We start from the raw sequence: 27,241 nt of genomic DNA on the forward strand, positions 1-27,241 counted from the left end.
ATTATATCTACAATAAAAATGTGCCTCTGAGCCGGAACGTTAAAACGGTGACTCATTTTCGCCACCACTTGTACGATATACATATAATCAAGTTAACTTGTGAGATCTTAGTTATGAAAGATTGTATATGATAATGACTCTTATTGCCCAACAAAACCAACCTATATTAGCATTTTGTACAAGAATCCCGATATAGTTCAATTGTTTTTCTGAACTTCATCAATATGGCGAACATGTTATATACATACTGAACATCACGACATTACAAACATGGAGCTTTGTGCCGCTATTTTCGGTATTTTGACAAAAAATGATTACATGTATTTTCACACAGTTTTTCTTCAAGAAACAACAAGTCAAGCTTGAACAAACCGTACATTATATATGTACACATATATATTTTTTTTCTCTGAGAAAAACATTTATAAAAAGGGGCATTTTATCTCTATTTGATTAGAATTGCGTCATTTTGGATGCTATGGACTGTATTTGACCGTGTATATCAATACTTTGATGGTTTATTATGCGAAACTGTCTTGGATACGATCTCTTTTATGAAAGATTTGGTCTTCCTTTCAAGATAATTTTATAACTTTCCGAGGTAACAGAAAGACTGTTATTATACAAAATCCTTTACACAAAAATACCAAACTTTGTGTCATACACTTCTCATTATACAGTAAGTCAGCCTAATTATCCGACATTACAGCACAATCATCTGGAACGATGACATAATAAAAAAAATTATGTGGTCTTGTCAGATAATATGTTAGATCTGAGAAAATTATGTGGTTTTGTCAGATAATACGTTGGATCTGAGAAAATCGACTTATCAGATGAATATGTTGAAAAGAGGGTAACAGTTAATGACATATGCATGCCTTTTTGCGAAATACTGAATCTTTTTTAAAGATTATAATCTGACAAATTAGCATGAAGACCAGACAAGTCAGCATAAAGGTATAAAGGTCTGAAAAGTGAACACAATGATCTGACAAGTGAACACAATGATCTGACAAGTTAACATAATGATCTGACAAGTTAACACAATGATCTGACAAGTTGACATAATGATCTGAAAAGTTAACATAATGATCTGACAAGTTAACATAATAAGTTAACATAATGATCTAACAAGTTATCATAATGATCTGACAAGTTATCATAATGATCTGACAAGTTAACATAATAATCTGACAAGTTAACACAATGCTCTCACAAGTTATTATATTGATCTGACAAGTTAACACAATGATCTGACAAGTTAACACAATGATCTGAAAAGTTAACACAATGATCTGACAAGTTAACACAATGATCTGAAAAGTTACCATAATAATCTGACAATTCTATATATTGATCTGACAAGTTCACACAATGATCTGACAAGTTATCATAATGATCTGACAAGTTATCATAATGATCTGACAAGTTAACATAATGATCTGACAAGTTAACACAATGATCTGACAAGTTAACATAATGATCTGACAAATTATCATAATGATCTGACAAGTTAACATAATGATCTGACCAGTCTGTATATTGATCTGACAAGTTAACATAATGATCTGACAAGTTAACACAATGATCTGACAAGTTATTATAATGATCTGACAAGTCTGTATATTGATCTGACAAGTTCACACAATGATCTGACAAGTTAACACGATGATCTGACAAGTTATCATAATGATCTGACAAGTTGACATAATGATCTGACAAGTTAACATAATGACCTGACAAGTTATCATAATGATCTGACAAGTTATCATAATGATCTGACAAGTTGACATAATGATCTGACAAGTTAACATAATGATCTGACAAGTTATCATAATGATCTGACAAGTTATCATAATGATCTGACAAGTTAACTGATCTGACAAGTTAACATAATGATCTGACAAGTTATTATAATGATCTGACAAGTCTGTATATTGATCTGACAAGTTAACATAATGATCTGACAAGTTATTATAATGATCTGACAAGTTGACATAATGATCTGAAAAGTTAAAAACCGAACACAAAGTGCGAGGTCGATATGCTTTTCTGTTAAGTCAATATATCTATGGATCGACCAAATGAAAGAGCTACATTTGTTATATTATTTTTCAAGGAATTCTTGACAAAGGGAACATATTGCATAACATATTGAGATTAGTAAGGTGTTTTTTTTTTTTTTTTTTTATTTCAGTGTAGGTTCTTTAAACTGAGATAGTTATTTTATGAAACATGTAATGTATAGAGCATCTTTTTATTTCAGGAAATTATAACAGTTTATTAATAAATTCAATTCCCTAATCTATTATTAGAAAGTACAGGTCAATCCGAGTTCTTTATGTTTATAATTAGAAAGACCCAGTCGATCCGCATTTCTATACTTTGACACGTGATATCAAACGAACCAATGGTGAAGTGCTAAACAAGAAATAAAAATAATATAAGATCTGACAAGTTAGCATAGATCTGACAAGTGGGTGGAACAAATATGCCATTATAGGTTGGAATACTTTCAGCAGTGGAAATAGTTGTTCAGTTTTATTGATTTCTTAAAGGGAAAGGCAACCTCCTCCTCCCCCCCCCCCCAAAAAAAAACAAACCCTTTTATATGATAAATGATACGATTAATTATATATTAAAAATTGTTCATACGATTCTGTTGATATACTGCCTAGATAAGGTTCAGTACTAATTTGAAAACGTTAAAAATTGAAATTCCCGCCATCTATAGAGGCTGTCCTGATGTGGAACTCTTTTGTATTCAAGACCACAAAAATCAATGGTTTTGACGTCACATCGTCTGTTCCGGTTTTGATGAGATTCTAAGATCATCAAAGATGTGCATTTGACAGATGCCTTTTTTTCAAGTTAATTGCACTAATGCGAAGGGGGGGGGGTGTAAAAAAGTTGTTTTTAAAAAAAAAAATTCCTGACCCAACCAAGTCATCTTAAAAGAAAAGACAATGTAAACTGTGAATCCATCATTTGCGTAATGACAAGTTAAGATTCGAGACATTTGTAAGAAGAAACGTGTACCATCTGCTTGGTCTGCGACTCCAATGAACGTCTTTTCTCAATTCCTTCATGCGAAAGAACGAGCTCAAATCTATATACTATACGGCTCCAAACTTAACTGTTCTTGCCTTGTCATGTTTACAGTGCTGCTGATGAATTAAAACTTCAATGGCCATTCTCTTAGCGGCGGGTAATTTAAAATATATGATAAATTAATATTGATTTCATCGTTAAGCAAGGATTTTTGTTGTTAAAGACTGTTATTTACGATATCAGCAAGTAATACCTTATTCATAAAAGCAACATTGTAGTTAGGGTTGCCTTTCCCTTTAATTGTAAAATAATCACAACAAAACATCAATCATATTTATTGTATGCAATCCGTTGCAATAATATACAATTACTGTCATTTTCCCGGTCAAAACAATGCTTTTGCTACCCTTGAAGTACAATATTCACCCATTCCTAAATATGATGTAAATACATGTACAATGTACTGTGCACTTCGAGTTGTTAAAGCATCGTATTGGCCAAGAAAATATCAACGATTACATGTAAATGACTGAATCATTCAATACATCGAAATCGGTTACTAGCGCCCACAAAACGATGCCTGTTTGGTCATCTTCATTTACAACTAAAGCGTAAGACCTAGTCAAATGTGATTAGAAGGTTATCATTACAACTAAAGCGTAAGACCTAGTCAAATGTGATTAGAAGGTTATCATTACAACTAAAGCGTAAGACCTAGTCAAATGTGATTAGAAGGTTATCATTACAACTAAAGCGTAAGACCTAGTCAAATGTGATTAGAAGGTTATCATTACAACTAAAGCGTAAGACCTAGTCAAATGTGATTAGAAGGTTATCATTACAACTAAAGCGTAAGACCTAGTCAAATGTGATTAGAAGGTTATCATTACAATTAAAGCGTAAGACCTAGTCAAATGTGATTAGAAGGTTATCATTACAACTAAAGCGTAAGACCTAGTCAAATGTGATTAGACCTAGTCAAATGTGATTAGACCTAGTCAAATGTGATTAGACCTAGTCAAATGTGATTAGAAGGTTATCATTACAACTAAAGCGTAAGACCTAGTCAAATGTGATTAGACCTAGTCAAATGTGATTAGACCTAGTCAAATGTGATTAGACCTAGTCAAATGTGATTAGACCTAGTCAAATGTGATTAGAAGGTTATCATTCATCGAAACTGACAACGTTTACCAAATCCTATCTGATCGGCCAGTTTTGCTTACATCTATAGTGCTAGACCTAGTCAAAAGTGATTAGAGATGCGAGTTTTTATAGGACGACGGAATATTTCGAAACTATCAATTTTTAGTCCAATGTTGGAAAAGTCAATTTATCCACAACGAAGGCACGCAGAGGTGAACATAACGTTATATTGGTTTTTCTAGTTTGGTGGATCTCAGCTAATTATTCAATCATGATATATTAATGAAAGGTGAAGATGACGAACATTGATCAATCTCATAACTCCTATAAGGAATACAAAATAGAGAGTTGGGTAAACACGACATAGGATATACCAGAGGTGGAATCAGGTGTCTAGGAGGTATAAGCATCCCCTGTCGACCGGTCACACCCGCCGTGAGCCCTATATCTTGATCAGGTAAAATGAGTAATCCGTATTCAAAATCAGTGTACCAAGAACAATCATACAGTGTGTCAAAAAGAATCGGTATGAAAAACGTCCGACAACATTTAACCCAATGATAGGCTGTGTTGGCAAACTAGATCGTTATAACGACCATAAAATTTGAGAAATGCTGACTTTAAACGAGACTGTTGAAACCCCTGTAACATCAACTTATTTGTCAGTTGCCTGCATTGATTTAAAAACTGATCATACGCAGAACAAGCTTTTGCGTATCGAATCAGTTCAAAGATATAAAAACCATATGCAGGTGGTAATGAAATATTGCAACATACTCGTAGATATGTGAAGTTGACGATGGTGAAGCTGAAATCATCCCGTTTGTCGTAAAGTCGAGTTGTTAGTTTGTCGTTAAAGAATTCTAGAAGTATAAGAATTAAGTCTAAGAATTAAATAAGTATATTTTAAAGAAAATATCTAAGTGCGAAGCAGATGTGGAGGATTCTATGGTGTCTTTTATTTCGAGTTCACAGGAATATATTGAATCGACATCTGAATGAAAATGATTATTGTTAATATGTAAAGCGTCGTCGATATATCTAACTGTCTAGTTCAAGGCCACAGCAAGAGATGTTTTCTCATATAGAAGCTTTAGAATAAATTCTGCTTCATAAGAATATAAAAAATCAAGTTGATATAATTTAATGCATATTTTTTCATAGTTTTCATCTGAAAAAAAGTAAATTCTACATTGAGGGGTGTTGTATGCACATGGAAACTAAGCTAAGAAACTATATTTTTACATAAGCTGAAAGTACAGTGCCATGTACTTTGTGAACTCATTTGTTTTAATGCACTTTCAGGGCAAGACAACGTTACTTTGGTAGAGGTCGCTGACTATCAGGAAAATACGTGTACTGACTGTGCATATCTGGAAGGGTGAGTCATTTTCTAAATGCATTTTGATACATAAAAAATATGTTTGATGTACACTATGCCCCTCACATATGTAGCATATTTGACCTTGATAAATGACCTTGACTCTATTTTTCACTTTACTTTGACATTAATTAAATATGAAATCTATGTCTGGTATATTTCAAAAACTTTTGATCAAGGTTAAACAGATCCTTTAACTCTTACTATTTTGATAAATACATTGTTATGTCACTATCAGAAACTGCAAATGGAAACCTTTTCAGAATAAATGTGGATTCGGTATAATAAAAATGGGTTAACGAATGTTCAGGGCATACTAATATTAAGTTTTAATCACGCACATAAAACTATGAATATATTTCTAATAAAGCAGAGCTACATGTATCACAATTAGCTTTGAACTATGAAAATATTTAGAATGCAGCGTGTATAACACAATTCTCTTGAATTTACGTCAAGCTATATCTCGTTTACCTTCTCAATGAACGTGTAGCGTGTGAATAACATATATGTACATCGTCATTGAAAGCAAGTTTTAATTAACAGGTCGTGGGTTCAACCGGAAGTCGTTGTCTATATTTAGTGAATTTTACTATTCTTTACATTCCACAATTATTCACTTGAACACTGATATATGTCTTTATAATAATTATTGTCACTGACCTCGCATCTATTCGATATATGGAAAATAAATATCATGTCGTCATGGAAACTCCGTGGTATATGTCGTCATGGAAACTCCGGGATATATGTCGTCGTCGAATATTTAGGAAAAAGAAACTTGTGAATGTTATCTTGTTTTTATATATATTTATATTTAGGCTTACAATATGTGAAAACAATATAGCTAGTGATGAACTGACCAGTGGCTACAAATCAGGACAAGACGTGACCAAACCTCAGAGTGAGTTTTTAATTTGTTTTCTTGTTATTGTACTATTCAATCTATTCCTTTGCACAGAGGAAATATAACCAAATGGAGGACCCATGGAAGAGTAAACTAACCAAATTTGATACTAAGCAACGAATTTAAGTTTATTCAAATGAAGTAGTATGCCCCCTTCCTAGAGTGTTCCTTATATATCTATTCATCAACATAATGTAAAATATGCTAACAGAATCAGGCTAAAGATGGAAAGTCTTTTTGAAAAGCTTTAGTTGTGATAAACTTGTGATAAAGATTAACTAACTTAAAACTTCCTTAAACTACAATTACATATTTAATGAGGTGCACTACAAACAATTCAACATTTAGGTTTGTTTATGCTGTACAATCTCACCGCATCCCTGCTTAGTAAGGATCAACTAGATCAACACTAATGTAGAGGTGGAAAATAACTAAAATGATGAATTATATACAAAACATGATAGGAGTCAGACCAACAGCTAGTCACACAATGGAAAATAACTAAAATGATGAATTATATACAAAACATGATAGGGGTCAGACCAACAGCTAGTCACACAATGGAAAATGGCAATATGCCGATTCCCAAAATTACAAATTTACAATTTATGCACAAAAATACAAAATACATTAAGAATACAACAAAAAGATGGTACATCACATCAAAATCATACAAAGTGGGAAAGCTGGGTGGTGTTAAGTGTGGCAAATTTTTTGTTGCTTTCATTAGCATCGATAGAGCGAGAATAATCAAACGCTAGCTGGTCAGTTACTGACCGCATCAAATTACGTGACCATTATGATAATTTTTGATTGGATGTTAGCATCAGAAGGGTAAGAGAATCGATCATGGAGAATTTTGGATTTGCGTAACCAGCTACCTGGGAAGCTTCTGCGAATGGGGGAAATTGTGTAACATGGCACCTAACTGTAAAGCTAGCTGGTAGAATTCCATGGAAATCGTATAAAGTAAATCAATAGATTTACAAACAAATAAATTGGTATACTTACTTACTTACATTTATAAACAAAAACAGCATTCAACACATAAATACAATTGTTTACATCATTGTTGCTCTTGTGTTATCATCAGTGCGCCAACCGCACATTTCATAAGAAAACTAGTTTGGCTGTTACAACTTCCTGTAGGGCAGGGTCTGAGTGGAAAATGCAGTCACGGAACACCGGATGACGATAGCCGCTTCTATACTGCTATTGGTGGTATCTACAAAGGAAGGTCTACACAAAACAACGCTCCTCACAGCTTCCTGCATGGTGCAGCGTCCGATGCAGCAACTTCTGCGACAGAGTACTTCCTTATTGGTGAAGGTGTGTTTTTGCCCGTGTAATTCTATAGGGAAGATCAAACGCTGTCAGTGCACTTTACGATCCATACAAATTCAAATTTTATCAATTTTAAATAAGTTTTTTTTTTTTTTTTTTACGTAATCCATGACACTTTCTTGTTTAGGCAGGGGTATTCTAAGTCTCGTAGGTGAAGAGGTCTTTCGAGATGTCTTTGGCATCCGGACCAGGGAGGATATAGTGAAGACGTCCCTAACCTTTGTTATTGACGTCACAGGTTCCATGGGGGATGACATTAAGGCCGTTGTAAGAGCAACACAGAAAATTGTCAATGAAGCAAAAGACTCTAAATTCGTGCCAGAGAATTATATTCTCGTTACATTTTCTGACCCAGGTTTGTACAAACAAGTGCAAGGAGACAACAGTCATCATATTCTGAATTGTAGACTCAGACGTAGATTCCACTTAGTTAATTCTTTCTGATGAATTTTAGATAATGATCTCGATTTTCTTGCCTTATCTATGTCTGAAACAAACTCCGCATTTTGAATTTTTAGAAGTTAATTCACGTTAGATTGAAATGGAAAACAAATCTATTTCGGCATTCTCTACAATCTCCAATGCGACAATGATCAAATGACGCAAACATTTTGTCATGTGACCAAAACATAGGGGTCAGGCTAAAACCACGAAAAACACCTAATAAGACTATCACAATCTACTAAGTCTATCACAATATTTATTTAATAGAGGAACGTAATTACATAAACACTATTATTTTACAATAGCGTTATATTATGTAATACCCGTTTAATGTTGATCAACAGAAACATGTTGCTCTGACCCCAACAGTAAGGCAGAGAAATTACTGAGTACTTGTGTGAATTGTCATTTATTGTGATGACAATGTAAAAAGGGGAGATCACCCAGAATGACACACATTGGTGCTAATTAAAATTGCATAGTGATCCCCCCTGATATAAAACAAATTAATGTAAAAATAAAAATGACACTGTAAAAAGAGGAGATCACCCAGAAATATATGATACATTGTTACTAAAGAAAGTTGCCTAATGATCTCCCCTGATATAAAACAAAATACTGTAAAAATTAAAAACAGAAAACAAAGTGTAAAAACATATATATAATACAACCAAAAGGTTGGCGTTATTTTACATTGTCATCACAATAAATGACAATTCACACAAGTAATGTCTGTCTTACTGTTAGGGTCAAAGCAACACGTTTCTGTTGATCAACATTAAACGGGTGTTACATAAAGTCTATTTCGGCACACTAATGGTAGTACTTGAGTTTTAAACTCTGCATATATTTATAGCATCTTTAACTACTGGGAGAGAGACGACAAATCCCCAGACCATGATCAGGTGGCTGGAGAATCTAAGTGTGAACGGAGGCGGGGATTGTCCCGAATATGCCATGACCGGAATGTTGAAAGGTACATGTAAGCAACAGAATGACGAATCACTGTCACGTGTACTACCTGAGATTCTTCCAAATTATATTACTCCATAGGTATCCTTGAAAGGCAAAGCATTTGAAGTTCAAATACAGTCATGAAATAGCAAAAATCTTCGCGAGTTTGGTTTCAAATAAAGAATGATTGTCAAATGATAATCCAAAGATCCGCCAATGCACATTTCTCCTCACTGCAGGGATAGAAATGTCCAATAGAAATTCTAAAATTTACCTGTGTACGGATGCTGACGCTAAAGACGAGGGACTACAGAAGCGGGTGTCAGAGTCATTGAGGGGAAAGTCTTTAACTCCCATTTTTCTCCTCACTGGTCAGTGCTCTTCAAGGAAGAAAAGGGGGACTATAGGTAAGACTTTGATGGGCAAATCTGTTAAAAAACAAAAGCACCTAACTTTTTTAATCACAAAGCATCATGCAGCGTCATGACTGCCCCTTCAAGCACGCATACATTCCCAAGTTACTCTATTGTTAAAAATAATTATATCAATGAAATAATCCTTGGCATTTTATTTGTAAATATGGTGTCTTGGAAAGGAACAATTCGGGTATTTTATGGCAGTGATATTTCCCGTGACTCAGAACGCACCGTTTATTTTGTAAAATTAATGTAACGTTCAACATGCATTGAGTATACAGGTAAGCTAAAGCATGGAATCATAATGTTGTATTATTGTTTTCATTGGTTTTAGATCAGTCCCAGAAACCCGAAAGTTTGTTCGCTATTGTAGAAAGTACACAGACTCGTCGGGTAAAAAGGTCGAGCTTAAAAGTATTTGAAGCAATAGCGGAAGAAACTGGTGGAAGGGTCTATGAAACAAAAGTAGCTGAACTTGAAACGATCGTTGAAAAAGAGATCAAGGTTGTTTTTTATTGATCATATTTATGTTTGTATAAATTCTTCTGTGATTAGTGAAGCCATCTCCAGCGCGTGTACGTATAGTTATAAAATATAGTAGAAAGAATGAAAGTATGGCTATTGTAAATATCACTTTTGGCAACGCTCCTTGAGCAAATGAAATGAGATTCAAAACCCTCATACATGTGTGATAATGACGTTAATGTCCCGTGAAAGATTACATAAATATATATGGAAAAAAAATAATGCAATTTCGTTATTCAGGACACATTTCCATCATCCAATGTGTTCATTACTTGGTTTCTGATTCCTGTCAATTCCCTTGCCAATGAAAACATCCCTATTCCAGTTGACAACCATATGGATACGCTGAAGATAGTTGTTGTGAATGTTGCAACTGAGTCCGAATTTTCTCTGTCTTATCCTAATGGTATGTGTTACACAATTCCTGACAATTGTGATAATCTTGAATTATTTGATGATAAGGCAATTCTAAGCTTTAAAAGATATGATTAAATTTTTAAATGTAATGATATCGATTTAGGTATTTTAATTTTGAACATGCACTGGCTTGATGGATGCCACATTGTAACACCAGAAAGGTAATGTATTATATCATTGAGTCTGATAGCGTATTTCTTTATTTGTGTATTTTAGGTACAAGTGTTATGTATTCATCTGAAAAGGAACAGAAAAACATTTTAGACAACATCTTGACAATATCAATTCAGGCATGTATTGCGCTCTTTCAAACATGGATACGAAGTGAATATCGGATTGCCTTGTTGCTATATCATTACATCCTATTGGGGGATTTTTCGCAATGTACAGACATTGCCAACTTTAGGTAAAATTCCAACAGTTTTGAGCTATGCATGATTCGTATGGCTGTAGCAGTGAGGGTTCTTTATTGTGCCATTGCCTACCGCGACATGGGAACTCCGTTTTTAACGTCATATCCGAAAGACCCGTGACTTTCACGTCGATTATAGCACGCTTGGCAGGGGAACAATAACTTCATATTAGAATTGGTGGCGGGATTGAGAATCGTAACCTCGACCTATCGATTGCAAACCATTACAATCATCTTATACTCTATCTATTACTAACTTTTAAGTAAAACTTTGCAGTTTTATTACTTTCTGAACACAGTATCTTGATGCTAGTTGAAATTGATGTAAACTTTGCCTTTTGAAAGGACCCGGGATATGGTATGTGGAGATTTCACAGGAATACACTCCGTGCCTGGACCATAAATGTTACTGCCCAAAGCCCTATGGATTTTTCAGTCAGTATTCTAGAACCCAGCACGGGCGGCAATTCTTACGAATTGTTAGGGAATCCAATTAAAGGTCTGTATTCAAATGAATATGATAGATGTAACTTAAATGTAAGTAAGATGAACTCATTTTCATGTCTCCTAGGTGGAATGTATACTCGTATACAATAAAGAAATGTCATGTTTAGATCAAGGTCAAAGCTAGTGAGGTCATGCTGTCAAGTTCAAGTGCAAATGTATTTCACAAACACATCGTGATAATTTCAGTAAATACGTGTAAATTTGTACATCAGTCATATATCTCCAGGATACAATTACTCACTGGTTGTTGATATTCAAAATCTGAGTCCGAACGCCTCTTGTTCAAGCGTTGGTCTGCTGGATAACGATGGCAAGGATGTAGCTGAAATTCCAGTGACGAGTGTTGACATAGAGGGAATCACTCGCTGTATAGGAAACTTTATCCCATTCAATAAGGTAATAGTCCATTCAATACATGTGTACTGAGTTATCAGTTTTCCTGAGAGTCGCACAGAGCTAAAAGGAGTAAGAGACCTAATCATAAATAGAGCTATAGGGAATGTGGCCCAGTCATAAACAGAGCTATAGGGAATGGGACCCAGTCATATACAGAGCTATAAGGAATGGGGCGCAGTCATATATAGAGCTATAAGGAATGGGGTGCAGTCATATACAGAGCTATAGGGAATGTGGCCCAGTCATATACAGAGCTATAGGGAATGTGGCCCAGTCATAAATAGAGCTATAGGGAATGTGGCCCAGTCATATACAGAGCTATAGGGAATGTGGCCCAGTCATATACAGAGCTATAGGGAATGGGACCCAGTCATAAACAGAGCTATAAGGAATGGGGCGCAGTCATATATAGAGCTATAAGGAATGGGGTGCAGTCATATATAGAGCTATAAGGAATGGGGCCCATTCATAAACAGAGCTATAAGGATTGGGGACCCAGTGATATACAGAGCTGTAGGGAATGAGGCCCAGTACCACACCAAAATATAGGGAATGGGGTCTAGTAAGATAGACATATAAATGGGGCCCAATAAAATAAAAAGGTAGGAAATGGAGCCTAGTAACACGCAGAGATATAGGAAAGGGGCTTAGTAACACACAGAGATATAAGGAATGGCGCCCAGTAACACACAAAGATATAGGAAATGGGGCCCAGTAGATAGGGAATGGGGCGCAGTAACACACAGAGATATAGGAAATGGGGCCCAGTAGATAGGGAATGGGGCGCAGTAACACACAGAGATATAGGAAATGGGGCCCAGTAGATAGGGAATGGGGCGCAGTAACACACAGAGATATAGGAAATGGGGCCCAGTAGATAGGGAATGGGGCGCAGTAACACACAGAGATATAGGAAATGGGGTGCAGTAGATAGGGAATGGGGCGCAGTAACACACAGAGATATAGGAAATGGGGCGCAGTAGATAGGGAATGGGGCGCAGTAACACACAGAGATATAGGAAATGGGGCGCAGTAGATAGGGAATGGGGCGCAGTAACACACAGAGATAGAGGAAATGGGGCCCAGTAGATAGGGAATGGGGCGCAGTAACACACAGAGATAGAGGAAATGGGGCGCAGTAACACACAGAGATATAGGAAATGGGGCGCAGTAGATAGGGAATGGGGCGCAGTAACACACAGAGATATAGGAAATGGGGCCCAGTAGATAGGGAATGGGGCGCAGTAACACACAGAGATATAGGAAATGGGGCGCAGTAACACACAGAGATATAGGAAATGGGGCGCAGTAGATAGGGAATGGGGCGCAGTAACACACAGAGATATAGGAAATGGGGCGCAGTAGATAGGGAATGGGGCGCAGTAACACACAGAGATATAGGAAATGGGGCGCAGTAGATAGGGAATGGGGCGCAGTAACACACAGAGATATAGGGAATGGGGCGCAGTAACACACAGAGATATAGAATAGAATATTTATTCAACCAATTTGGACCCACAGAGGAGCACTATAATGCACAAAGTTCAAAATCACAGAAACAAAGGACAGGCAAAACAATAGCACTGCACGATAAACAGAGAATTAGCCGTCAAATGTATCAATGCATAAAATACAAACAAAACACGTGTATTACGAAGGAAAAACATTCCCATTAAATTCATGAATTCCATGTCTATTGTATCTATGTTTCAAGTTTCAACGCCATTTTGCTCTTAACTCTTAACTTAGATACACAGGTTTACTGGATTAAATATCTAACAAGATGAAACACAAAATGTATACAATTAAAGGGTTCTCACTTTCAACTGGATGTTGAACTTTGGTTTACAGATTTTATATGGGTCAATTGGGGGAGATGTAGGGTGATCGATCTCATCATTCATATCTTTATATGACTTCGACAAACTTGCAATCTTGTATTTTCTCCGAACCCATGTACACCGTGGGTTTTTTCTCCACTCGGAAGCAAACAGGAAGACGAAAGGAAGACTAATATTTGCCTAGAGGGTCGAGCGGTCTAGCGCGCTAGTTACATATATATGCTGCTAGGAGATTTGGTTCCGCAGGTCGTGAGTTCAACCCCGGGTAGGGGCGGAAGTGGGTATCCAAATAAAGTGAAATTTTCTGTGCTTTATATATAAACATACATGTGTAGTACTTATATACATTGTATATTCAATTCATCGAAACTCAATTGGAACTGAACGTTCTCAGCTTCGATGAATTTCGTCTGTTTACTCGTTCTTTACGTAGTCATCATAGGTTACCAATTCAAGTCGAACCCCATTGACTTCTGTGATTCATCCCCCACCCCCGAGCTGCAGTTTGGTAGCTCCTTAGAACTTTGAGATAATTTTGTCAGCAAGTAGTTCAACAGAAAGATGATCGCGCGCTGTAAATGACTCAGTGATGGTGCATGACATCTCCGCAAAATGCATTATACATTCTATTCGTTTCAGTCAAGTTACATTCCTATTCGTTTCAGTCAAGTTACATTCAGATAAGAGGAACAGATGAATTAGGAAACAAATACCTGAGGACAAAAATGTACTCCATTCAACCAGTCTCGGTTCAGCTACGCATTGCGCCTGTTCTTGGTAAGAAATAAACAAGAATTGTCTGAAACAAAAAATCCTTGCTCAGTATACATGTACACGTATTTTGGAAATTGCTGAACACGAATATATATATATATATATATATATATATATATATATATATATGATATATGTATGATCCTCTTAAATGTACGTTAAATAACTGTATCCCATTTCCATTCTCAATGACCGTGTAGCGTGTGACAGCGTGGCGAGAATTCCATTGTCACCGAAAGCAAGTTTTTTGACTTGCCTAGATGGTCGAGCGGTCTAGCGCGCTGGTCGCATGCTGCTAGGAGATTTGGTTCCGCAGGTCGTGAGTTCAACTCCGGATAGGGGCGGAAGTGGGTATCCAAATAAAGAGAAATTTTCTGTGCTAAATATATATATATAAACATATATATATATATATATATATATATATATATACAGCGTTTAGTTTTCTATGAGAAAAGAATGGTCTTATCATAATGTAGTAAGAGGAAAGAACAAGGTACGATTGTATACATAAAAAGGCCCAAAAAATGTCTCTCTATAAAATGTGTCTGGAATTAACCGTAATCAGCATTTTAAGAAAGTAAAATAAATGCCAGGTATACTATGTCAACAAAATCAGAATGATACTCCTAAATGGATAGCATTATGACATCATGAATAAGACATTTCCCGCCTTTTTCTCAAAATAAGCCTGAAAACTGTCAAATGTCATACAAATTATTGCTCAGGAAAAGATGTGCGCATTTGTCGAGCAAAATGAAAATGATATATATTGTGTATTATTTTGAGATGAAAAACATGCTTCAATATGAATTTGCTCGACGCATGCGCTGTATGTTTTCTAAAAGGAAAACCACCTGAATTTGTGGATATTTTCATTGAAAATGGCATTTTTGCAATTGTATGCCAACTTCAAGCTCTCGTCATATGACACAAATCATTTTGCTGATCAAACTGAGTGAATTTTGGGTTTGCTAAACTATTCCTTAATTGAATGCCAGGATTTGAGCTCCATGTGAAATCATCAATATTTTGGGCCAGATGACTGTAGAAACTGTACCTACTTCTTTGATGTTGCCACTTCGCATTTGTAAGTATATCATAAGTTTTATACAGGTTTATGTATTTTGCTACTTTAAAGGGGATTTGCGCCTCGGCGAAAGTAGGAATATTTCCTTCTCCCTCGAAAACACAGGCGATTCTACTTCTCGCTTCATCATCGCTGTATCGAACGACAAAAGCAACATCAGCGTGCAGTCTGACGTTTTAGGTGCTGGAGAAATTTACAACGCAGTTGTTATGGTAACTCCAGAAACATTGCAACCGATGTGAGTAAAAAAAATTTTGTTCAACCAACTGCAGTTTTGACTTTAATAGTAAAACTTCATTGCGCTTTGTAGTGTGGCGGTTATGTGATCAGAGCCTATGCAGCTTGAAGAGTATTTTAGTAGATTTGATTACGTAGTGGACTAATGCAGAGCCCAGTAAAGTGTTTAGAATTGTTATTTTCTACTTATGCAGCAAATTTATAATATTACACTAAACACCGCCGTACATAATGACTCCGAAATAGGCTCATTTTGTGATAGGATTTTTTGACTGAGGATTTAAATGTGCATTTAAGACGGTCGTTTGGTAGTACATAAAAGGGAGATATAGGGAGCTAAATCTAAATCTTAAATTCGAGCGGAAAATAGCAACAAAACCTAGATAATGACATCTCTATGAATTTATTACTCCACAAATAATGAATCAGATGTCTTCTCTAATCTGTAATAGTAACTTTGTTATTTCAGTATAGTATATTAATTGTTGTTCTCGATGGTATGTTGTATCTGGTTGTGAACAGCGGTCTAACGTTATGATCTAAATGACCTCCCAAAACTTCAATGGAAAAGGAAGCTGTTTCCTTTTAAATGACACTTGATTGAACTTCTTTACAACTATGTACAAGCCAACCCATAAGAATGAACATTTTGCCGTGTATACTTGATTTAGCAGCTTCCATCAAATGCATTAAAATTAATACACTGCCAAATGTAATACATTTACAGTACCATGCCATGTAAATACACTGTGCAAGTAGAATTCATTTTGATATCCACATACCCCACACTTGCTTTGAATGTCTACACGATTTACAATTGCATCGTTGATGTCGTTATTCCACATATTCACAACCTTGGCGAAAGTATACATGTATATGATTGTTAAATATTAGATATCCACAAAAATTGAATTGATTTCAAGGGTATGTTTTTTTTTAAAGTTTGCATTTCATTTTTGTCTAGAATATTGCAGTTTACCGTCAAGTTGGAAAATTATGCCGGGGTCATTCAAACCCAAACACGGCGTTATTCTGTGAGTAGCACTATCCACTTCCACACATGCATATACACATGTATTTTAAGGAAATGCAATTGCTCGAAAATCTATGAACTTCTTTATCCCAATAGCGGTGCACATTTTGTGCGGTGAATGTATGGGATGTAGTCTTTGCAACCGATTGCATATAATGTGTTTCAAAACAATAGGAAAACCCTGAGTATTCTAATTAATGGTGTAGATTATTTACATTTCCAAAGTTGTTGCCCTTGATATCTTATTAAATTATCAAATGTTAACAATGCACGAATGAATTTTGATAATTATAGTGCGCTTGTTTTAACGACTGGGGATTCCGATAGAAAGGAAAGTACAGAATGTATAAAGTAAATATAAAATTGAAAACACATGAGGGTATGAACAGCAACGCTTCACGACGTCATACGTTTTTAAATGAAGCGTTAACCAGCGCCAACACGGTTATCAGCTGTGTTGGCTGAGTTATGATCGGGCTCGGAATACGGGCATTCATTCACCAGCTTGGCGCATATTGTTAGTTTGTTTATTGCCTGTGTTCGGGGAAATAAAGAGTATTTCAGTGACACGTTTGTTGTGGACTCTCTTCAACCGTGGCGTGGTGGCAGCGACTTCGACCCTACGTCTCCGGAAGTGAACAACGAGGATCCTCGTGTAAGTAGTTCAACACGCACCCGACAACGTGTTTACCTGGCACAAGTATGGCAAACACACACAGAGCACCCAAACAATGGCGTCTTTCCAAAACTGAATCTGTAAATTCCTTCGAGAATTGGAAGCAAAACTTAATATACTCATTATCCCTTGATCCAAACTTTGCTGCATTTTTATCTCATGACGCACAATGGGCCAAAAAATCGAAAGCTAACCCGAATCAGGATTTTGTAAATGACGATGACCCGATTCCAGAGAACCAACGCCGGACAGCACCAAAAGTCAGCCACTCTAGACCTTATGCTTGGCTAGATCGTCAATTACTGTCCTGTAAAATCCCGCAATGTAATAGTGAAAAACTCGACTTCTTTGGATCAAATATGGCAGTCCATAAGGTTACACTTTGGTTTTCAGTCATCCGGCGCCCATTTCCTCGATTTTAATGATATCACTTTACGCCAAGATGATCGTCCTGAGGATCTCTATCAGAGACTTCTAGCCTTCATTGATGACAACCTGCTCAAAAGAGAAGGTGGTATCACACACCATGGCGTGAACATCGAAGAAGATGAGGAAATGTCGCCCACAGTTGAGAACCTCATCGTTCTGACCTGGCTTCGCTTAATAAACCCCACACTGCCTCAACTTGTCAAGCAGCGCTATGGCACAGAGTTTAGGGTGCGTACATTGGCATCAATAAAGCCTGAAATATCTCAAGCTCTCCCCTCACTTCTTGAGGAAAGTCACAACAACGAGGATGCCAGATCATTCCGCACATTCACTCAACCTCATAAGGATATTCGTACTTCACATAGTCAGAGACCACCGATGAAATCACAAAACCGTTCCTGCCCGTTATGTAAACAAGCGAAGCGCACCAGTACTCATTTCCTCAGCGAGTGCCGTTTTCTACCAGACAGTGACCGAAGATACATGGCAAAAGCGAGACAAATCCTTGGCATCCTTGATGCAGATCAATACACTGACTCTGACATTGATAACCCTGATGAGGAGTCCCATGTTGAGCCTACTGTTAGTTTAGTTAGCAACCGTGTGTCTATTCGACAGTCACCGTACCTAGATGTTTTCTTTCAACACACTCATGTTCGTCTCACAATTGACTCTGGAGCTACAGGGAACATGATAAGAGCATCAACTGTGACTAACTTGAATGGAAAAGTCAGCCCCACCAACCAATCAGCTCATCAAGCCGATGGCTCTTCACCATTAAAGGTTGTGGGTGAAACAAAGTTGTGCTTCTCCAGAGATTCCCACTCATTTTCTTTGAAGGACTAGTGATCGAGAATCTAGACGTTGATGTTCTTGCGGGTATTCCTTTTATGGAGGCAAACGACATAGCTGTTCGACCATCCAAACGTCAAGTACTGATTGGAAATGACACTATTTACACTTATGGATCAGGTACCACTGCTAACAGAACTGTCCTAAACAGCACCAAAGCACATGTTCTTCGTACAGTGGCCTCTACAACCGTGTGGCCAGGAGACTATCTAGAGGTAGACATTCCAGAGTCTGTACTTCAGTGTGATAGTCTACTTGCCGTTGAACCTCACCTTCCAGGATCCTTTGTTACCCCTTCCATTTTACACAGTGTTGGGAACAAGATTTGCATTGAGAATACTAGCAGTGATCCTGTAACAGTTCACAAGCATGAACACCTCTGTGATGTCCGGCAGGTTTATGTTCCATCAACAGAGCCAGTGCCCATCATGTCGACAGATACCTATGCTAGTTTTGAGCGCAACTCCAGACATTTAACACCATACTCATCACTAGTCACAGTAGATCCTGATGGCGTTCTTCCCTCAGAGACTGTTCAAGCCTTCAAGGATATTCTTGCAGAGAATGACTTGGTTTTTAGCCCTGTCTCAGATGGTTATAATGGATATGCTGGATCCTTTAAGGCTGAGGTAAACATTGGACCTGTCATGCCCCACAGAGAAAGGGTCGACTGCCGCAATATTCTCGTAGTCAACTAGAATTACTTCAGACCCAATTTAATGAACTTGAAGCCATGGGCGTATTTAAGAAACCCGAAGAGCTGGGGATCACAGTTGAGTACTTAAACCCCTCATTTCTTGTTAAGAAAGGATCTGGTGGATTCCGACTTGTGACTGCCTTCTCTGAGGAAGCCCGTTACTGCAAGTCGCAACCCTCCTTGATGCCAAATGTTGATTCTATTCTGCGGAAAATTGGCCAATGGAAGTACCTTGCTATGACATACCTTACCTTACCATACCTACCAAATCCCTCTTGCCAGAGGCTCCATGAAATACTGTGGAGTTGTTACACAATTCCGAGGCGTCCGTGTCTACACCCGCTCAGCTATGGGAATGCCTGGATCTGAGACAGCTCTAGAAGAGCTTACATGCCGTGTTTTGGGTGACCTGCTTGAAGAGGGTATAGTTGTCAAGCTAGCAGATGATCTTTATTGTGTAGCAGACACGCCAGACTAGCTCCTTGAGAATTTTTCCAGGGTTCTTACAGCCTTGAACCAATGCAACCTCAAATTATCAGCCTCAAAGACAGTTATAGCACCCCTCAGAACAACAATCTTGGGATAGATTTGGCAACAAGGAACCCTTAGTGCTAGCCCGCACCGCACAGCCACTCTAGCATCCTGTGAAATGCCCTCCAAGGTAAAAGCCATGCGTAGCTTTCTAGGTGCCTATAAAGTATTGTCTCGAGTAATACCAGGCTGCTCTTCATTGCTAGCCCCATTGGAGGAGTATTGCAGGCTTAGACTCCAAAGACACCATTTCGTGGTCTGATGATATGATCCATGCTTTTCACCTAGCCCAACAAGCCCTGAAGGCTACCAAAACCATTCCCATACCACATCCAAAGGACACTCTTTGGATAGTAACAGACGGTGCTTTGCGCAAGCCTGGCATTGGTGCCACTCTGTACATTTCACGAGGTGACAACAAGCTACTTCTCGCCGGATTTTTCAGTGCCAAACTGCGTAAGTGCCAAGTATCATGGCTTCCATGTGAGGTAGAAGCGTTGTCAATCGGGACTGCTGTCAAACATTACAGCCCTTACATAGTTCAGTCATTAGGACCCTGTTGTGTTCTCACAGACAGTAAACCATGTGTGATGGCGTATGACAAATTATGTCGTGGAGAGTTTTCTGCCAGTCCTAGTGTGTACACATTCTTGTCAACAGTTAGCAGGTACCAGGTTTCTGTTCGTCATGTTGCTGGGGCAGTCATCCTGCCCTCGGACCACTCAAGTCGCAATGCCCCTGAGTGCATAGAACCTAACTGCCAAATCTGTTCCTTTGTCGCACAGTCTATGGACTGTTGTCCGCAGCACATCTGTATCAGACATTCTAAATGGTTCCACAAAGTTACCATTCACAACGAGATCTGCTTGGTTAGCAATACAACCAGAGTGCTCTGACCTGAGGAGGACTTGCTCCCACCTTCGCCAGGGTACACGCCCCTCCCGTAAAGCAACCAACATCAAAGATATTAAACGTTATCTCAGCGTCGCTACTATAGCTTCTGACGGATTACCAGTAGTTAAGCGGAATGACCCATTTGTGCCATCTAAAGAGTTAATTTCTCGATCGGTACTCCATGGACTACTTACATCGATTCATTTACAGCTCGCCCACCCCAGTGCCAACCAAATGAAAACTATCGTGAAACGGTTTTTCTTCGCATTGGATATGGACAAAGCGATTGACAGTATCACCTCTGCATGTTCACAGTGTTCTGCACTCCAGAAGGTTCCAAGTTTTATTATTGAGCAAACAACATCAGATCCTCCTGAAACTATAGGAAGCTTATTTGCTGCAGATGTTATGAAGCGAGAAAAACAGCTTGTCTTTATTATGCGTGAGTGCATTTCTTCTTACACCACCGCACGAATCATTGAGGATGAGAAAGCGGAAACCCTCCGTACTGCAGTTACTAGTATCCAGTCCAGCATAGAGCTTAGACCAATGGATGGACCCTTCGCAGTCATCCGCACTGACCCAGCCCCCAGGATTTCAGGCTCTTGTGAACGACAAGATACTACAGTCCCACCGTATTTCAGTTGAAATTGGACGTTTTAAAAATGCCTATAAAAACCCAATTGCAGAGCGTGCAGTCCAAGAACTACGTGAGCACATACTGAGAATTGACCCTACAGCACGAGCAGTTTCTTCTCTTGCGTTATCACTAGCTGTCGCATCTGTCAACTGTACTATTCGTCAAGGTGGACTATCTGCACGAGAGATGCTAACTCAGAGAGATCAGTTCACCAACCGTCAGTTGCCTATATCAGATCGGGAGTGCATTTTGCAGAAACATCTATCTCGCAACGCGAATCACCCAAGCAGTGAGAAGTCTAAGGCCTCTTGTCAGAATTACCCTCCCACACCCACGGTTGAGGTTGGAGACTTAGTGTATCTATTTTGTGATAGAAACAAGTCCAAAGCCAGGAACCGTTATCTTGTTGTGTCAACTGATGGAGAGTGGTGTCAAATAAGAAAATTTGTGGGCAATCAGTTACGACAGTAATCATACAAGGTTAAGAAATCTGAGTGCTGTCGCGTTCCTTCACCATCTCATGACCCATCATATGCCGTTGATTCAGATTCTGAGGAGGAAGAGTTCTGTGAGATACTACACCACCATAGAGAAAAAAAGAGGACAATGCTTCTTATCCTTATAGCATTCCTCCAACGCCCTTAGAGATTATGTCTCCCTTACCGGATAATAACACAGTTGAGGATGAAACCACAGGAGCGTACCGGTACTTTAGATCCATCAGAAAGCCTACCATGTTCTGCACCGACAAGCAAACCTACTACTCGCCCCCGCCGTACTATATGTCTACCGAGTCGGTACCAAGATTTTGAAATGTAGCTGTTGTACTTTCTCAGTGTTATTTTAAATCAGTTATAGTGCAAGTATTACCTTATTTGTGTTCAGGGGCAGAATAATCCCCAAGTAGTCAGAGGATAGTCTGTCTTATGATGACTACATTGCATTGTGTGTTTTATAATTGTTTTGGCCAGGTTAGCTGTACACATATAGATATCAGCTTTGTCATGTCACATATTTCATTATGTGAACAAATGTTACCCGTCAGTTTTTATTGATTTATTAGTTTCCTTAAAGCTTATTTTCTTTGTCTTACTGTATAATCACAACTCGTTATTTAGAGAAAAAGGGAAGTTGCGCCAACACGGTTATCAGCTGTGTTGGCTGAGTTATGATTGGGTTCGGAATACGGGCATTCATTCACCCGCTTGGCGCCATATTGTTAGTTTGTTTATTGCCTGTGTTCGGGGAAATAAAGAGTATTTCAGTTACACGTTTGTTGTGGACTCTCTTCAACCGTGGCGCAGCGTCATGAAGTATGCCGACGTAAAATGACGCAGTTCTTCCTCTCACGTATGTTTAAAAATAATTCTCTAAAAAGAAAAAAAACAAAAGGCAACCAATAATTAATCCCGTGCGTGCATAAATAATCGGAGCTTTTATGGTTAATGTTATATCCGATTTGATTCCAACATTTTAAATGGTACCCTCTCTTTTTTTTCTTTCTGTCTTCCTCTGAAGCATGCGCATATATCTATGTTTTAACTTTTATATGTAGGTAACAGACACGCGGACTGCAGACTGTACAGTTCTAAGTTATCCGGAGGTGTGTCCATTACAGTCTCTTAACACTGGGAACTGCTCGTCATATAACTGGACAGGTCAGGTCCAAGTCTCCTCAGCAACGATCCGGCTATCAGAAATCAGAGTATCTACAGAAGATGTAGAGCTGGATTACATGAAATTAACAGACGCCAACTTTTCCTTGCCTATAACCATCAGGCTAGTTTTAGAGAGAGAGAGAGAGAGAGAGAGAGAGAGAGAGAGAGAGAGAGGAGTAATGGACACTGCCTTTCAATATTCTATTGACCTATCAATACTTCGATGGCATTATCCAGTTAATGCTTAATTATCTATGTTTGTAATTTGCACATTTTTTTTTTATTATAGTAACGTAGTGAGCGAGCCGAGAGCGAGCGCTAACGACAACGACATAGGAAATTCCAGTCCAAACACTGAAAACTTGAAAATTTTCTTTGTTGAGTTAAAAATTGCAGTTTTAGTAAAAAGTAGTCTGGAAAAAGCCCTGCTAGACTCGAACTATAGATCAACAGTCGACACGTTAACCTACTGAGCTACCCAGCTAGATAATTTGATTTATGAGGAATATCTATGTTATCACTGATATTTATATTTTTCAAAAGGCCACTATAAATAATGCAGTATTCCTCCTTAAGTCCGGTCTGGTCCATTATCTATCGCACTCTTAGTTTATCTAATAGGAAAGAAGAAAATACAATGGGCCAGATTGATAATTGAATCCAGAAGTCCTGAATTACTAACCAAATATCACAGAGTTATTTTTAAATCAGCGTGGTTACATGTAGAACCGATCTGATCACACTGTATGCTTTTAAACACTCTTGATTCTGCAGACCACTGTGACGTTTTTCTCCATTGTGCTGAAAATTATTCTTGTCAGAGAAATTTAGCAGTGTGTTTTACTGTGTTGTGGTTGTACACTGTAACCCAAATTTATAATTTGCAGTTCAATTTAAAGTTACATGTGCCGTATTAAACCTTAGTTTGTTAGATGTTAAAGGCCATACCAAAATTTTGTCAGTATGATAAACTATGAAAAATGATACGGTTTGATAATTTCGACAAATTATAAACGGGTATTAAAGGAGTACTGGTCTACTTGAAGTAAGGAGAAATATTTTTTAATGCATATTTATGAGGTAGTGATATTTACGTTGGTTGTGCGCAAGCGGGCAACTAAAATATGATTAGAAACAGCATGGAATTACGGTACATACATGTAGTCCTACTGAATGGTGAATTCATGTTAAATATAAAATTTAACCCTCCTTCCATTGCTCAAACTGATTCTCTCTATCCTATTTCCGTCTGACTGTGTATGTATCGCTAAATATGTCCCGCCAACAGCTTGCAGACCATACACGCTTTTACGTCGATTTGTTTAGTTTTGAAATTCCGCGTGCATCGTCACGTGATCATAAATATTTCGAAATGGGGCGTTCCTGTCCGACTCTGAGAATGCATAGTTAAATAGGAAATTCGCTTGATTACTTTTTAATCCGACTGAGATAAACTGCATACTTAGTAATGTGTATGACTTACATAGTTTGGTATAAAACACACGACAGCGATATCTAAAGAATACTGTACATATAGTTTTATAAAGCTTATAAGCTTTTCAAAATTATTATTGTGTGTAATACTATATGCAATATTATACTGAATGTTATATAAAAAGGTAAAGCATAAAAACTTACGCCTGTTGACATTTGATCAATCACCATTTTGCGATGTTTTTGTATATCAATGCGGATATATCACCCGTTATCAAGTAATATTACCCGTTGCTAGATACTATCACCCTGGAACGTGTGCTTTCTATTCTCAGAGGGAAATATTAGGTTTTTTCAAATGCTTCTCGACCATTCAGATTTGAGTATTTTACATGAAAGTATAATAATAGGTTTAATTCATTTCATCCATACCGCTGAATGAAATGAATTCTCGTAACAGTGTGCATGTCTTTTTTTCAGTGGTCATTGCTGTGTCCAATCAGTTATACTCACCATTATAGACCAAAATGGTTACTTCGATCAATGTAGCTTTGTGCTCTCCACACAACCCCTGACTGTTATCCAGTATACTACAGAGGAAGTTCTGACGACAACGGAGGCGGTAGAGGATCCTAAGGTTTGATTAAGCTATTTTAAAAGTATACGATGAAATCATTATTAATTTTATAGTGCTGCAAGAGGAATTCTAAAAATTAAATCAGTGACATATAAAGCATCTTAATGATGAAATATGTACCTTTCCGAACGTTTTTTCTGTGATAACCCTTTGAGATTCCAATGCGTTAATTTCCCCATCTAATTTTTTCTTTTACAAGTGAATTATATCTCTTGCTGAGGCCTTGAATGCGGCATTTAGATATATCGACAACATTTTATCTCTTAACAATAATAATGTTCATTCATATGTCGATTTGATATATCCCTGTGAACTCGAAATGAAAGACATCACAGAGTCGTCCACTTCTGCTTCGTATTTAGATATTTTATTGAAAATATATATTAACGGCAAACTAACAACTCAACTATATGATAAACGGGATTTCAGCTTTTCCATCGTCAACTTCCCATACACTATATCTATGTAGCGATATTTCATTATCACCTGCATATGGTATTTATATCTCTCAACTGATTCGATACGCAAGAGCTTGTTCTGCATATGATCAGTTTTTAAATCGAGGCAGGATACTGACATACAAGTTGATGGTGCAGGGGTTTCAATAGTTTTGTTTAAAGTCAGCACTTCGCAAATTCTATGGTCGTTATAACAATCTAGTTTGCCAATACAACCTATTGGGTCAAATGCTGTCTGACTTGTTTCTTATCGATTGTTGGGCCGTTCATGGAACATTAATTTTAACAATGGATAACTGTGTTTACCTGATCAAGATATAGGACTCACGGTGGGTGTGACCGGTCGACAGGGAATGCTTACTCCTCTTAGTCACCCGATCCCACTTCTGGTGTGTCCAGGGGTCCGTGTTTGCCCAACTCTCTATTTTGTATTGCTTATAGGAGTTATGAGATTGATCACTGTTATCTTCACCTTTCATTAATGACGTCAGTAGGCAGTTACTATGGAAATTAACTCGGAATTTCACGCAATCTAATCAAAATCAGACTTCTTAAATCCGCGCCGTATAATCTGCGATTGTGAGCGTATCTTACGATCTGATTTTAATTAAATTGAATTTCACGTGTATTTCATTTTCTATTCGACACTACTTTTGATACGCCGATGATATATTTTCATTTTGAATAAAAAGAATCGCTATCTAGTTTGTTGGGTATGTGAAATGATTAATTAAAATGGAAAATGTGATTTAAATGATGATCATGTTTTCCATTGTGGTTAATCACCTCACATACCCTCATGGTACAGCGTATGGCCGTACTGTACTGTCTTCAGATTTTAAGAAGATTCTTTATGAAAGATGTGAGATGCTAGCAGCTAAGTAAAAATTATTTTTGGCAATCGATCACTTTCCACAAAACGTGCGATTATACATGGTAACGTCATGACTTTCACAGTAAGGTGATACCGATTCAGAAAACAACAGTGTGGTGATCCGGAAAGTCGGATCACACTCTGTGAAATCAACTCTATAGACTAGCGGAAAAACGATGCGTATATAATAAATGTATATATGTACTGTGAGTCTCTTACAAGTTACACTGCATGTAAAAAAAAAAAAAAAAATGAGAAAAATTGAAATAATGGAGGTGCATTTGCTGTCCACGCTCACATCCCCTTTTTGATCGGTTGAGCAACGATCTACTTTCGTGTGTTATACAAGTAGGCCTATATACGAGTTTGTTCGAAATAAAATGGAAAGTGGATGTGTATGTTGTCTGAAGTGTAATTAGCTTATTCTAATTTTGGAATTTGTTTTAAAATTGCATTTTGAGTGCTTTATGCATCATTCGAATATCATAGAACTTTAGGGGGATGAATCTTCATTACAATAATAATACACGTAAATAGTTGAGATTAGAAGTTTAATACTTTTCCTATAGAGTGTTTACACTCT

At 37.5% G+C, this 27,241-nt stretch overlaps 1 protein-coding gene across 4 annotated transcripts in view; it reads left to right on the forward strand.

Moving 5' to 3' along the window:
• The window catches only part of LOC125647200 (von Willebrand factor A domain-containing protein 7-like), a 40,168-nt gene that overhangs the window by 7,663 nt on the left and 5,264 nt on the right, over positions 1 to 27,241 (forward strand). For 2 of the 4 annotated variants that reach the window (XM_056139708.1, XM_056139709.1), the window contains exons 4-19: positions 5,506 to 5,581; positions 6,403 to 6,485; positions 7,638 to 7,817; positions 7,960 to 8,187; positions 9,133 to 9,252; positions 9,470 to 9,637; positions 9,981 to 10,150; positions 10,412 to 10,577; positions 10,805 to 10,878; positions 11,346 to 11,499; positions 11,734 to 11,903; positions 14,410 to 14,521; positions 15,660 to 15,846; positions 16,810 to 16,879; positions 23,153 to 23,376; positions 25,170 to 25,326. In XM_056139708.1, coding sequence (XP_055995683.1) covers positions 5,506 to 5,581; positions 6,403 to 6,485; positions 7,638 to 7,817; positions 7,960 to 8,187; positions 9,133 to 9,252; positions 9,470 to 9,637; positions 9,981 to 10,150; positions 10,412 to 10,577; positions 10,805 to 10,878; positions 11,346 to 11,499; positions 11,734 to 11,903; positions 14,410 to 14,521; positions 15,660 to 15,846; positions 16,810 to 16,879; positions 23,153 to 23,376; positions 25,170 to 25,326 — 2,339 coding nt within the window. Of the gene's footprint in view, positions 1 to 5,505; positions 5,582 to 6,402; positions 6,486 to 7,637; positions 7,818 to 7,959; positions 8,188 to 9,132; positions 9,253 to 9,469; positions 9,638 to 9,980; positions 10,151 to 10,411; positions 10,578 to 10,804; positions 10,879 to 11,345; positions 11,500 to 11,733; positions 11,904 to 14,409; positions 14,522 to 15,659; positions 15,847 to 16,809; positions 16,880 to 23,152; positions 23,377 to 23,544; positions 25,088 to 25,169; positions 25,327 to 27,241 lie in introns of those variants that run through there. The other 2 variants (XM_056139711.1, XM_056139710.1) reach the window with 2 other exon arrangements.

This window comes from Ostrea edulis, chromosome 6 (assembly GCF_947568905.1).
Source record: "Ostrea edulis chromosome 6, xbOstEdul1.1, whole genome shotgun sequence".
In the NCBI taxonomy this organism is placed as follows: Eukaryota; Metazoa; Mollusca; class Bivalvia; order Ostreida; family Ostreidae; genus Ostrea; species Ostrea edulis.